Raw genomic sequence first — 11070 nt, 5'->3', positions numbered from 1 at the left:
AAAAGAGTGCCGGTTTGCTCACAACCATGTTGCTCTATTTTTGTGACATGTCATGGCTGACATACCCCAGGCTTCTGGCGAGCAATAACTCTTTCGCGGCAACCCGCTTCGCGATGGATGCATATGAGCTTCAACTCCTTTTTATCAGACTGCTTCACTCTATGTTGCCTGTGTATAGCAATTGCATAGCTATGTATTGCTTGTTTAGCAGATTTCTTATCTGGGAAAATCTGTCCAACGGCCGGACTCCCCGCGTCTAGGCCAGCAACAGAGTGAAATTCATTGGTGATGCTCATAACCTGTAAAAACTCTGGGTTGATTGCTGCAGCGACCGCATTCTCAGGAGGAACAACTTCATCATCATCTGATTCCGAAGACGCAGAAGAATGACCATCATCGTCATCATCTAGCGCCTCCGGCAATCCCTCGACATGTTCGCTCATGTCAACGACCGCAGACCAATATCCCGTGTCATACACTTGTTGGCCACCTGTTGGTTCCGTTGGGCCGGCGTCGGGGGCTACAGTTATGGCCATATGTTCGCCACCACTTGGTTCCGATGGGCCGGCGTCGGGGGCTACAGTTATGGCCAACTCGGCCTCACCGGCACCGCTACTGCACTCGACGACATCACTGGCAGAAATGAACTCCACATAAACCATGGGTTGTCCATACATGGAGTTATTGGGATTGCTTGCAAAACCCATGTACGACGCCCATGCTCTTTCACCAGTAACCCGTCGCAGAACCCAACGATTTCCTCCCTCAACCACGAAAGCCTCCAGGGTCATTTTTTTCCATTCATCGCTGAACCAAACACCGATCGGATGCACCTTCTAACTGCCGCATATTCTACATTAACCATGTCTTTCACTACAACCGTAGTCATCCCGCACCTAAACACATCCACACCAGAAGTACCCTCATGTACGATGTGCCCATAAAACACTAACAAATTTTCCATAGTACCTAACGAGCAGCCATATTTACATCGTTAGTCCATTAAAAATCATATTTTTATATTTACATTGTAATAACAACATCCATTAATTATCTTTTTTACATATAACAATTTAACAACATCCATTACATCTACGCATAATAATTTATATTGTATCATTTATCGTGACACTACATCTATAAAATAAATAGAAGATGAATTACAATATGTCATTCATACCTCTGGTTTAAATAAGGATATCCTTCCGAATATAATATATCACCAGAATAATATCAGCGAATTCCACCTATTTTCATATGAACAAAAATATTACACACATAATTATTTCCGTGCTAGCAAAAGTCTAAAAATACATACTGCATGCATATATATATATCACGAGTCATATTTCTACGGGGTTGACAAATTATCAAATAAACAAATATATTACACACGCGTCTTGCATGTAATAATACTAATGGAGCTAACATATTATTACATGCTTTTACAAAAATGCTAGTTACATAGGCATTTTTCCGGCTCCTTTCTAAATACCAGTTGCATGCAAACACGAACAAATCATCGGTAATATATGAACATAGTCGACCTATTATCACATGAACACAAATATGAACAAAGTCTCATACCTTGATCTTCAACTTAGTAGTTCATATCGCATGACAAAATAGTTCCACAAAAGTGATAATACGCTCCCTAAGACAAAAGAAAACACATACTTAGAAACTAATCAAACAAAATAAAAACATCATGCATGCAAACACGACCAACACAAATTGAAAGCTCTTACCTTGATCTATCTTTTCTTCAACTACAACGTCTTCAAAATAGTTTCACAAAAGTGATAATACGCTCCCTAAGACAAAAGAAAACACATACTTAGAAACTAATCAAACAAAATAAATACATCATGCATGCAAACACAACCAACAGATATGGAAAGCTCTTACCTTGATCTATCTTTTCTTCAACTACAACGTCTTCAAAATCTAACTTTAAACCGTCCTAAATCGCCACATAAACATTCATACGGAGTAGCTCTTGAGAGAAAGAGAAGAGAGTGAGAAAGAGAAAGAGAAGAGAGTGACACGGGAGGCAACGGCAGGAGAAGAGAGTGAGAGAGGAGGCAGCGACGCGGTTCGCTTATAAAGAAGAAGTTTCGCACTATTTCGTCGGTAGAGAGCGGGAAAAATTCCCACTGTTTCGTCGGTGCGAGCGGGAAATAAGCCTGGGAATCAGCGCGTACGGAAATCAGCGCAATCAGCAACAGTGTCGGCCGCGCGGAAACAGTGCCCTGGCCGCCTGCTCCCGAGGCGGCAGGGCCCACCCAGCTTTGTCCGTTACGGACAGGAGGGGCGGGAACGGGATCCGGCGCTGGCCGCCTCAGCCGGTGGCGGCAGGCCCCAGCCGCCTGGGGCGGTGGCGGCAGGCCCCACGGCCGCCTCGCGCGGTGGCGGCAGGTGCCACGTGCCGCCTGGCGCGCCTGCCGCCACCCGGGGTGGGGGTCCTTTCGCGCCTTTTCACTCGCAGGTGGTCTCTTTTGGCAATCTCATTCGACAAGGGGTCCTTTTGGACAAAAATTCGGGAGGGGAGGGGTGGCTGGGGGACTGGTTGGTTCGTGTCCGGTAAAAGAAATCTTGTACGGTCGTTTGCTGACCATACTTCCCCATTCAAAACATGAGTAAGGTGGTGACTTTCTGGTTTGTTTGAGTTGTGTATAGCGGCAAATGAGGGGTTCGAGACTTCACAATTGCATTACTTGTTACTGTATTGTTTATGTTGTTTTTTTTCAAATCAGAAGAGGCCTGGTGGGGTTGACCTCACCAACAACTTGAATTGCACTCTCTCAGATTGTAAAGTTTTGACAGGATTTCGTTAACTATGTGCAGGTATGTGCAATGTGTAGCACAGAGGTTTCTACCTCAGCAAACAAGCAGGCATGACCAACAGTTGGCACTTCAACTTATACCGAGGAAAAAAGAAGGCATCATTATATTAAGTCTGATGTATAAACCAGAGCAGTAGAAACTTGCACGGGCAAACTTGTACAAATTATCTCATGTTTGATTATTCATTAATGCAGTATTCAACCGTAGAGATATACTGGAAAAAAATTGATTATTCATTAATGCAGAAAGTTTCTTTGGAAACTTTCACAACTATTCATTAATGCAGAGGATATATTGAGAAATTTTTGATTGATATCTATATATGAATGTGCATTTAAAACTTGATATCTGTATATGAGTGTACATTTAAAGCTTGCCAATATATAGAATAAGTAGTATGAAATTAATGTTGATGCTATTATATATCTGGATGTAAATAAACATGAATTAATTTGGATACGTGAAATTAATTTCGTTTCTAAAATATTGCTTCAGCGGGGCTATAAATACCAACTATCTTCGTTCGTAACAGAGCATCAACCCTTGTGTATGTATTTGTCTCCTGCCAAAGACTGATCTTGTTCGAACGAGTTTGGATAGGTTCTATACACATGGTTGGTGTGAAGAAAATAGCAATACTGGTATATTGTTGAGTTTATGAAGCTAATGTGTTATTAATTGTATTTTTACCGTGTGTGGGGGAAACAAAATAATCAAGGTGAAAAGATGAGACAGTCGGGAGGCCCATCGAGCGTTGGAGGCACCGGGGAAAATCCGACCCGGTCAGGAAATATGTCCAACCACCTCCTTACCCATGCTTCGGGTACTGCGGGAGCATGGACAACAGGTCGAGTCCCTCCGACTGTATCCTCCGCCCATCTTGGTCCTTTTGGAGGTGGCCCCTCGCGAGTTGGTCTTCCGGCCACGGGTGTCTCCCCGGTCCAGAGCTCTCAGCTTGATGCTCCTCTCGCCGGTCATGTCATGCAGGTGCAGAGCAACAACGATGTAAGTCGTATGAGGAACAGTGTTTTGACTTCTTCGGCTATGTTACCTGGGAGGAATGATGTTTTAGAGTCTTCGACTATGCTGGCACAGACTAACCATCGTTTCTCCTTCCAGTCACCGCAACCACACTTTGTGGCCCTGACCGACGGCATCAACTCTGGAGCGTCGGCGCAGATTCCTCCCAACTACTACCTCGACTTCATTTTGGTGGATCGTCCTTCTGTGCCATGCCAACCTACGTGCACTTGCACAAGCCGCACATTTTCACAGTTTCCGGCGCAACCGCAACAGGAGGTGCCCATACAGTTTCTATGGAGCATGGTATCCTCGGCGGCCCGGTCTCAATAGCTTCCAATCCTGTCACCACTTCGTCGGTGATAGGAGCGACAGGATCAGGCCGAGCACAGAGTGCCGGCCTGCTCAACGGCGTTCGCTCCGCCCGCCGTGGCGCACTTACACAAGAAGCAGGCAACATAGTTGTGCAAACCCCGATTGGTCCCAACAATGAGCTCGCATTTCTCATGGGCACTGGACCCGTGTCACACAGAGAGCCGATTCGGGAGCTTGCATTCCTCGCAGACACGAGATCTTCGCAGCCCATAGAGTTGACGAGCTTGGAAGTTGGCCGCTCGCACACAGATCCGCTTCCTGTAGGCACTACACATGTGCAGCGAACGGAGCCGGCGGGCTTTGGCGGTGGTCGCCTCCACGGGCATGCGCTCCTTGTGGGCACCGGGCCCGTGCAACGCACGGTGTCGGGCTTCAACGTACGTCGGTCTCCTTGTTGGAGGCCCTAGATCCGTGTCGCAGAGACAGCCTACGGGCCTCCTTGCTAGCACGACACGGTGCAGCGACCGCGGCGGCAACAAACGATCCCATGGTGCGGCGCGTGACTAGGATGGGTAGAATCAGAGAAACCACGATCAGAGCCCGTGCGGACATCCTCGCAGGTAACCACAATGCTCTTCATCTGTCATGTGCCATTTGCTTGAATGCTAGTTTGATGCTACTACATGCTTAACACAAAATCTTTGCTTCATTTTGTGTCTGGTGCAGCTGCTCGTGGTCGTGGGAAGCAAGGCGGTGCAAACCAGGAGCAGTCTGACTGGACCAATCACCGAAGGATATGAACCTTTGCCGGTCGACGCCTATCTTCCATCGGCGTGAAGAATAAATCTTAGTTGTGTTTTTACTCTATTGAAGTTTTATTTTAAATAAATGGTCACTAGACCAATATCATGTTTACTAGTACAATTTATTACCATATCTATATGTAAGATGTTCCTAATTTATTTATTTGATGTTCCTTGGTGAGATGCAATTATATATACCTCTTGAATCTTCTTTCGAGTAGAATCATGTCATTTGTGTTAAATGGAAGTGTTCAAAGTTAGACAGTTTTGACCCTAAGCTTGTGTAGGACCTTATGTCTGATGGTGATAGTTCAGATGATAATAGTGGTAATTTCCTCATCCTTTTGTGGACGGGAAAGAGGTTTTCACATCAGAAAAGGCACTAGCAAAGCCACCTTCGGAGACTGTTAAAAAAACAGAGAGGAAAAAACAAAGCCAGCTTGAGAACAAGCTTTCATCTCATCTCAAAAGGAAAAACCGAAATAGCACAAGGAGCTTGTCTCTGAAGACGGAATCCGATGCACAGCTCCCCAATTCCCCGATCTGATGACGGTGAGGCGAGGCGAGGTAGAGGTAGAGGTAGAGCAGAGTTGACCTCTTTCCACCTGTGTGTTGGTGGTGGTGCGGCGCACGGGAGGTGCTGCCGCCTCGACCGGCACGGTGCTCCTGCGCCCGCGCGCGCACCACCATGGGATGGGACGGAACGAACGGGGGAGATGAGCGCTGGCTGGCTGGCGCTGAGAACGGTCACGCGCTTTCTTCCTTCACCTGAAAAGCAAGTGCTACTGGGGAAAAGGCGAATGAAACTTCCTTCGCCGTGAGCAAAATATCCCAGACAGACGGTCGTCGTCTGGGTTCTGGACACCCGAGGATGGCCGTAGCAGTAGAGTAGCCTTTGCCCCGTTTGAACAGGGCCAAACTCGCACCGTTGCACGGCACGGTACACCGGCGAGACGACACGAGACGTGCCGGAAAGGAAAGGCAGCTTCACTTCACTTCACTTCACTTCGCCCCGTCGGTCTCCGTCTTCAAAGCTTTGATGCCCGCAGCAGGGATGGAGGATCCGATGTGCAAAAACAAAGGAAAGCAAACCAAGGAGCAACGGCACAATTTCCCTCCCCCCTCCTTTCGCCGCTGCTTCTGGCTTTTCTTTCTTTTCCCCCGATCAGAGTTCCCACACAGTAACAACTCACACCATGTGTTCGCTGTACACGTACGTGTACCTGAATCAGATCAGAGTAGTAATGCAGCACTGCCGTCCCAGCTCGCCACTCGTGTCAATGATGTCGCTTCTCCCGTTGATTCCGACTGTACCGTTGCCGTCGTCAAACGAAAGCAGCTTCCGGGTTTTAAACCCCTACTTAAACCCCACCCCCCCTCCTCCGGTCCTCCACACGTCAACGTTCGCTCGCTCTCCAACAACGACTCCGCACGACCATGGCGGCATCCATGCCGGCCTCCCCCCTCCGGCCGCTCCTCCTTCTCCTCCTCGCCGCCCTCGCCTGCCACGGTAAGCCATCCCTCCGTCCCCTCACCCGACCCGACCCACCCTGAGCTAGCTGATGATTGACGTGCGCTATGTTGATCTGTCCGTTTCTTTGCTCCTGCAGCGGCGGACACGAGCTGGAGCGGGAGCCCCTTCCGCCACGGGCGCGGCCGCGGCCTCGGCGTCAACTACGGCAGGGTGGCGGACGACATCCCGACGCCGCGGCGGTCCGTGCAGCTGCTGCGCGCGGCGGGGGCGGGCTCCGTCAAGATCTACGACGCCAACCCGGCGGTGCTCCGCGCGCTGGCCGGCACGGGCATGGCGGTCTCCATCATGGTGCCCAACCAGGTCATCCCGGACCTTGCCGCCTCCTACGCCGCCGCCGACCGCTGGGTCGCCGCCAACCTGCTCCCCTACCTCCCGCGCACGCGGGTCAAGTTCCTGCTCGTCGGCAACGAGGTGCTCTCCGACGGCTCCATCGCCGCCTCCACCTGGCCCCGCATCGTGCCGGCCATGGAGAACCTCCACCGCAGCCTCCGCGCGCGCCGCGTCAGCCGCGTCAAGCTCGGCACCACGCTCGCCATGGACGCGCTCGTCGCGGGCGCCTTCCCGCGCCCGCCCTCCGCCGCGGCGTTCCGCCCCGACATCGCCGAGTCCGTCCTGCGCCCGCTGCTCCGCTTCCTCGAGGGCACCAACTCCTACTACTTCGTCGACGCATACACCTACTTCGTCTGGGCCGGCAGCAACGGCACCGTCCCGCTCGACTATGCGCTCCTCCAGCCCGCCACGCGCGCCCGCTACGTCGACCCCGGCACGGGCCTCACATACACAAACCTGCTCGACGAAATGCTCGACGCCGTGGGCGCCGCCATGTCCAAGCTCGGCCACGGGGGCGTCAGGATCGCCGTCGCCGAGACCGGCTGGCCCAACGGCGGCGACTACGACCAGATCGGCGCCAACGTCCGCAACGCCGCCGTCTACAACAGGAACCTCGCGGCGCGGATGGCCAGGAACCCCGGCACGCCAGCGCGGCCGGGCGCCAGGATGCCCGTGTTCGTCTTCTCCCTCTACAACGAGAACCTCAAGCCAGGCCCGGGCACCGAGCGCCACTGGGGGCTCTACTACCCCAACGGCACGGCCGTGTACCGGGTCGACCTCACCGGGCGGCGGCCGCTGTGGGCGTACCCGCCGCTGCCGGCGCCGGAGAACGACACGCCGTACAAGGGCCAGATATGGTGCGTGCTGGCCGCCCACGCCGGCAGGAAGCTGAACGAGACGGCGGTGGGGGACGCGCTGACGTACGCGTGCGGGCAGGGGAACGGGACCTGCGACGCCGTCCAGCCCGGCGGCGAGTGCTTCCAGCCCAACACCGGCGCGGCGCACGCCAGCTACGCCTTCAACTCCTACTGGCAGCAGTTCAGGAAGACAGGTGCTACGTGCTACTTCAACAACCTCGCAGAGCAGACCATCAAGGACCCAAGTAAGCATGCACAAACTCAACACTCCTGCTCTACACATTCTGAAATTAACTACTGCTACTCCAAATTGTATGCGCTTAAATGATTTATGCGTTGCAACTAGATTATTTGAGCTAGTGCGTTGGGTTATTGAAACTGTGTACCCTTGGCGTCGATTAGCAGTACCTGGTGAACAGAATACATAGTACATTTTTCAGATGAACAAAACAAAGTAATGTCTTCGGTTTCTTTAGCTGGACGTGGGATGAACCTTCTGAAACTAGCCAAGGATATAGTACAGTTTAGGAGAACGGTACAGGACCAGCTTGGTTCTAGGTATGATCGGGGGTGATTAAATTAAACTGCTCTAACTTGTCACCTGAGATTACATCGGGTTATTCAAATGACCAAATCTGGATCAGGTCATTCCAAACTAGGAGATCCTTCCGATGCAGTCTTAGCTGTTATGAAGGGTTTACTTATTATAATGCTGATTAGGGCGATGAAATCAAATTGCCCTAATGTCTCTCCTAATATTATACTAGACGTCCCTCTTATGATCCATTTGGTGTACTGCATATGATATCTTAGGCAGGTAGTTCAGTGAAGAGATTAGGATCGAGATATTTGAAAATGCTTACCACTTCCTAGTAGTTGCTAGCCTGTAAGCTTTAGTTCTCTATTGCCCATAGCTGATTGATTACTTGGATAATTTATTCTGCTAATGATACATGAGGATTATAATGGAATTGTGCGGGGAATAAGGCAACTACTTATTATGCAAACAGAGTTGACCCACAGCTTGGAGATCCAGATATTGGTATGCACAAGATGCTTGTGCATTAGACCTGTTGTTGTGAAAATATATTCAGCAGCCATAGTGTTGACCCAACACATTTGGATCTCGATTGTTTTATCTATTGTTTTAAGCACAAGCACAAGCACAAGTAGAAGCTTGTTTCTGACAACTTCATCTTATGGAATGAGATGAACACACTGTTCGCTGTAGAGCGTCATGAACCCTTCCCAGTGAACATTTAACACTAATGGTTTCATTTTACTGACTGGGTGTGAATAGGTATGGCTCTTACAGTCTAACAGTTGGGAGTTCAGCAGTTATGCACTTGTTGAAGCTAGTATCTGCAACCAACACCACATTGGCATCGTTTTCGAAAGAAAAAAAACACCACATTGGCATCGTTTTCGAAAGAAAAAAAACACCACATTGGCATTGTGACATGCAGTAGGAAACATCTTTCTAACATTATGGCACAGAAATCCTACCAGAGCCCCATGTATATCTGGGTCGCCGATAAAAAAAATGTTCTGAGATGATCAGGTTGCAGTTACCATCCTTGCTCTGAAAGGTCCATTCAGATAGGGTAGTAGAGTTGGCTGTCGTTTTTCGATTTCTTTTATATGCTAAACCCATGTGCACTGCGGTCTTCTGTTCGTTGATCGAGTCAAAGTCCAACCGCACATTTCACGTCACCTTTGGATACCCTGCACTGCCCATCTGCCATCAGCATGATCATGGCAGGCAGTGATTATCTGATACATTGAAAGTGATACAGAAACAAAAAATTCTGCACAGCCATGGTTTCAGGTGTTAGCACATAGAGTATTTGGAGACATCAGGGATTGGTATGCGGAACATACTCTTTATGCTGAATTCTCATGCGCTTATGCATGAACCCTGTAGTCCTTTAGCCTGTTATTATTATGCATAAGCGGAAGAGGATGGCTTTGAGTGTCGACAGGTGTAGGTGAAACGTTCTGCATATTCATAATACCGTATAGTTCCCATCAGTTCACCACCTGCTCTGCTTGCTTGCGTGCCTTTCCTTCAGTTCTTTTAGCTAGTCACTTTAGCTGAAACACGGACTTGCAGATTGTTACTTTGGTCACTGAAAAGTATGCAAGACCTTTCCATTATTACTCAAAGGAGTAATCAGAATCTCCAGCTAGAAACCACAAACACTAACCACAAATTATTACTCCCTCCATCCGAAAATACTTGTCATAAAAATGGATGTATCTAGATGTATTTTAGTTCTAGACACATCCATTTTTATTCATTTGTATGATAAGTAATTCCGACGGAGGGAGTATATATTACTTGTACGTGTATATTATCGGTTTCTGCTAGCTGAATCAACTCTTTGTTTTTACTCTGATCTTGATATTCAATTGTTTTATAGCCTTTGGTTCTTGTTACTAACTGGTTGGTTGTGCCTCTCACTGCAGGCCACGGATCGTGCAAGTTCAGGAGTTCATTGGGCTGATTGATTCACACATTGAGGGAGGACACTGAGGGTGATGTATTATGATCCTACTGATGTTCTCAAACCTTGTGATGTAACAGTGACAGCTGACCGTCCGTTTGACCATTTTTCGTTTTTCGTGGTGGTTAGGCAGGCCGTTGTCCTTTTTGTTGTATCAAAATCATCATTCATGCACGTCATCTGTTGACGGTTGAAATGATAGTCACTCTGATTTCATTGTTACTGGCTCCTGTCTTGCTAATCATGTCGCTTGCACGAACCCTTTTACCCAATGTCCCCATCTCTACTACTGGAATGCAATGTTCAGTTGCCTATTTCACTCTGCGGCTCTATGGCCTTGTGCACGATTGCACAAAGCCACGACGTATCTCTCACTCGTTTCCATCACTGAACCTTTCTTGTTGAAGCTACTAGTATCTACAACCAACCCCACATTAGCAAAGTGATATGCAGTAGAAAATATCTTCCTAACTTTATGTCACAGAGAATCCTACCATAGCACTATGTACATCTATTCGCTGACAAAAAAATTGTTCTGAGATGATCAGGTTTGCAGTTGCCATCCTTCCTCTGAAAGATCCATTCAGATAGACATGGTAGAGTTGGCTGTCGTTTCTCCGTCGTTTTATAGTGCTAAACCCAGGTGCACTGCGGTCCTCCGTTGGTTGATCGAGTCAAAAGTCCAACTGCACATCTCGCGTTACCTTTGGATCCCCTGCATCTGCGTTGCCCGTCTTCCATCGGCATGAGCATGGCACGCATTGGCTATCTGAATCGGCAGTCCTTGTTACATCTTGGACATTTGAAACAAATTTTCTGCACAGGGCACAGCCATTGCTTTAGGTTTTAGCACATAT

General features: G+C 48.8%; 1 protein-coding gene and 2 long non-coding RNA genes across 4 annotated transcripts; 2 read left to right on the top strand and 1 right to left on the bottom strand.

The window, feature by feature from the left end:
* Positions 1-927: 927 nt before the first annotated feature.
* LOC123398843 lies at positions 928-1630 on the bottom strand. The gene is made up of 3 exons (XR_006610267.1): positions 1588-1630; positions 1181-1247; positions 928-969 (listed from the first exon to the last, which is right to left on the bottom strand). It is a non-coding gene; the product is annotated as an uncharacterized LOC123398843 (long non-coding RNA).
* Positions 1631-3395: 1765 nt separating this feature from the next.
* LOC123397672 lies at positions 3396-5187 on the top strand. Its single transcript, XR_006609998.1, has 3 exons — positions 3396-3852; positions 3967-4802; positions 4909-5187. It is a non-coding gene; the product is annotated as an uncharacterized LOC123397672 (long non-coding RNA).
* A 1181-nt stretch (positions 5188-6368) lies between these two features.
* LOC123399680 (probable glucan endo-1,3-beta-glucosidase A6) lies at positions 6369-10435 on the top strand. Of its 2 annotated transcripts, XM_045094076.1 has the most exons (3): positions 6380-6495; positions 6596-7951; positions 10176-10435. In XM_045094076.1, exons 1-3 carry the CDS (start codon positions 6423-6425, stop codon positions 10211-10213), a joined length of 1467 nt encoding a protein of 488 aa, XP_044950011.1. In that variant the 5' UTR covers positions 6380-6422; the 3' UTR covers positions 10214-10435. The 2 variants fall into 2 exon arrangements, with proteins under 2 accessions (XP_044950010.1, XP_044950011.1); XM_045094075.1 differs by lacking the exon at positions 10176-10435 and having other exon boundaries at positions 6369-6495; positions 6596-9103.
* Positions 10436-11070: the final 635 nt, after the last annotated feature.

Source organism: Hordeum vulgare, chromosome 5H (genome assembly GCF_904849725.1).
Source record: "Hordeum vulgare subsp. vulgare chromosome 5H, MorexV3_pseudomolecules_assembly, whole genome shotgun sequence".
In the NCBI taxonomy this organism is placed as follows: Eukaryota; Viridiplantae; Streptophyta; class Magnoliopsida; order Poales; family Poaceae; genus Hordeum; species Hordeum vulgare.
This window is presented reverse-complemented; position numbering and strand designations above follow the sequence as displayed.

What these genes read in the sequence shown, in the direction of transcription:
- LOC123399680 (XM_045094075.1), top strand. Translation starts at nt 6,423, where the DNA reads ATGGCGGCATCCATGCCGGCCTCCCCCCTCCGGCCGCTCCTCCTTCTC. An exon ending in CGCCGCCCTCGCCTGCCACG is followed by an intron (nt 6,496 to 6,595) that starts GTAAGCCATCCC and finishes TTGCTCCTGCAG; the next exon opens with CGGCGGACACGAGCTGGAGC.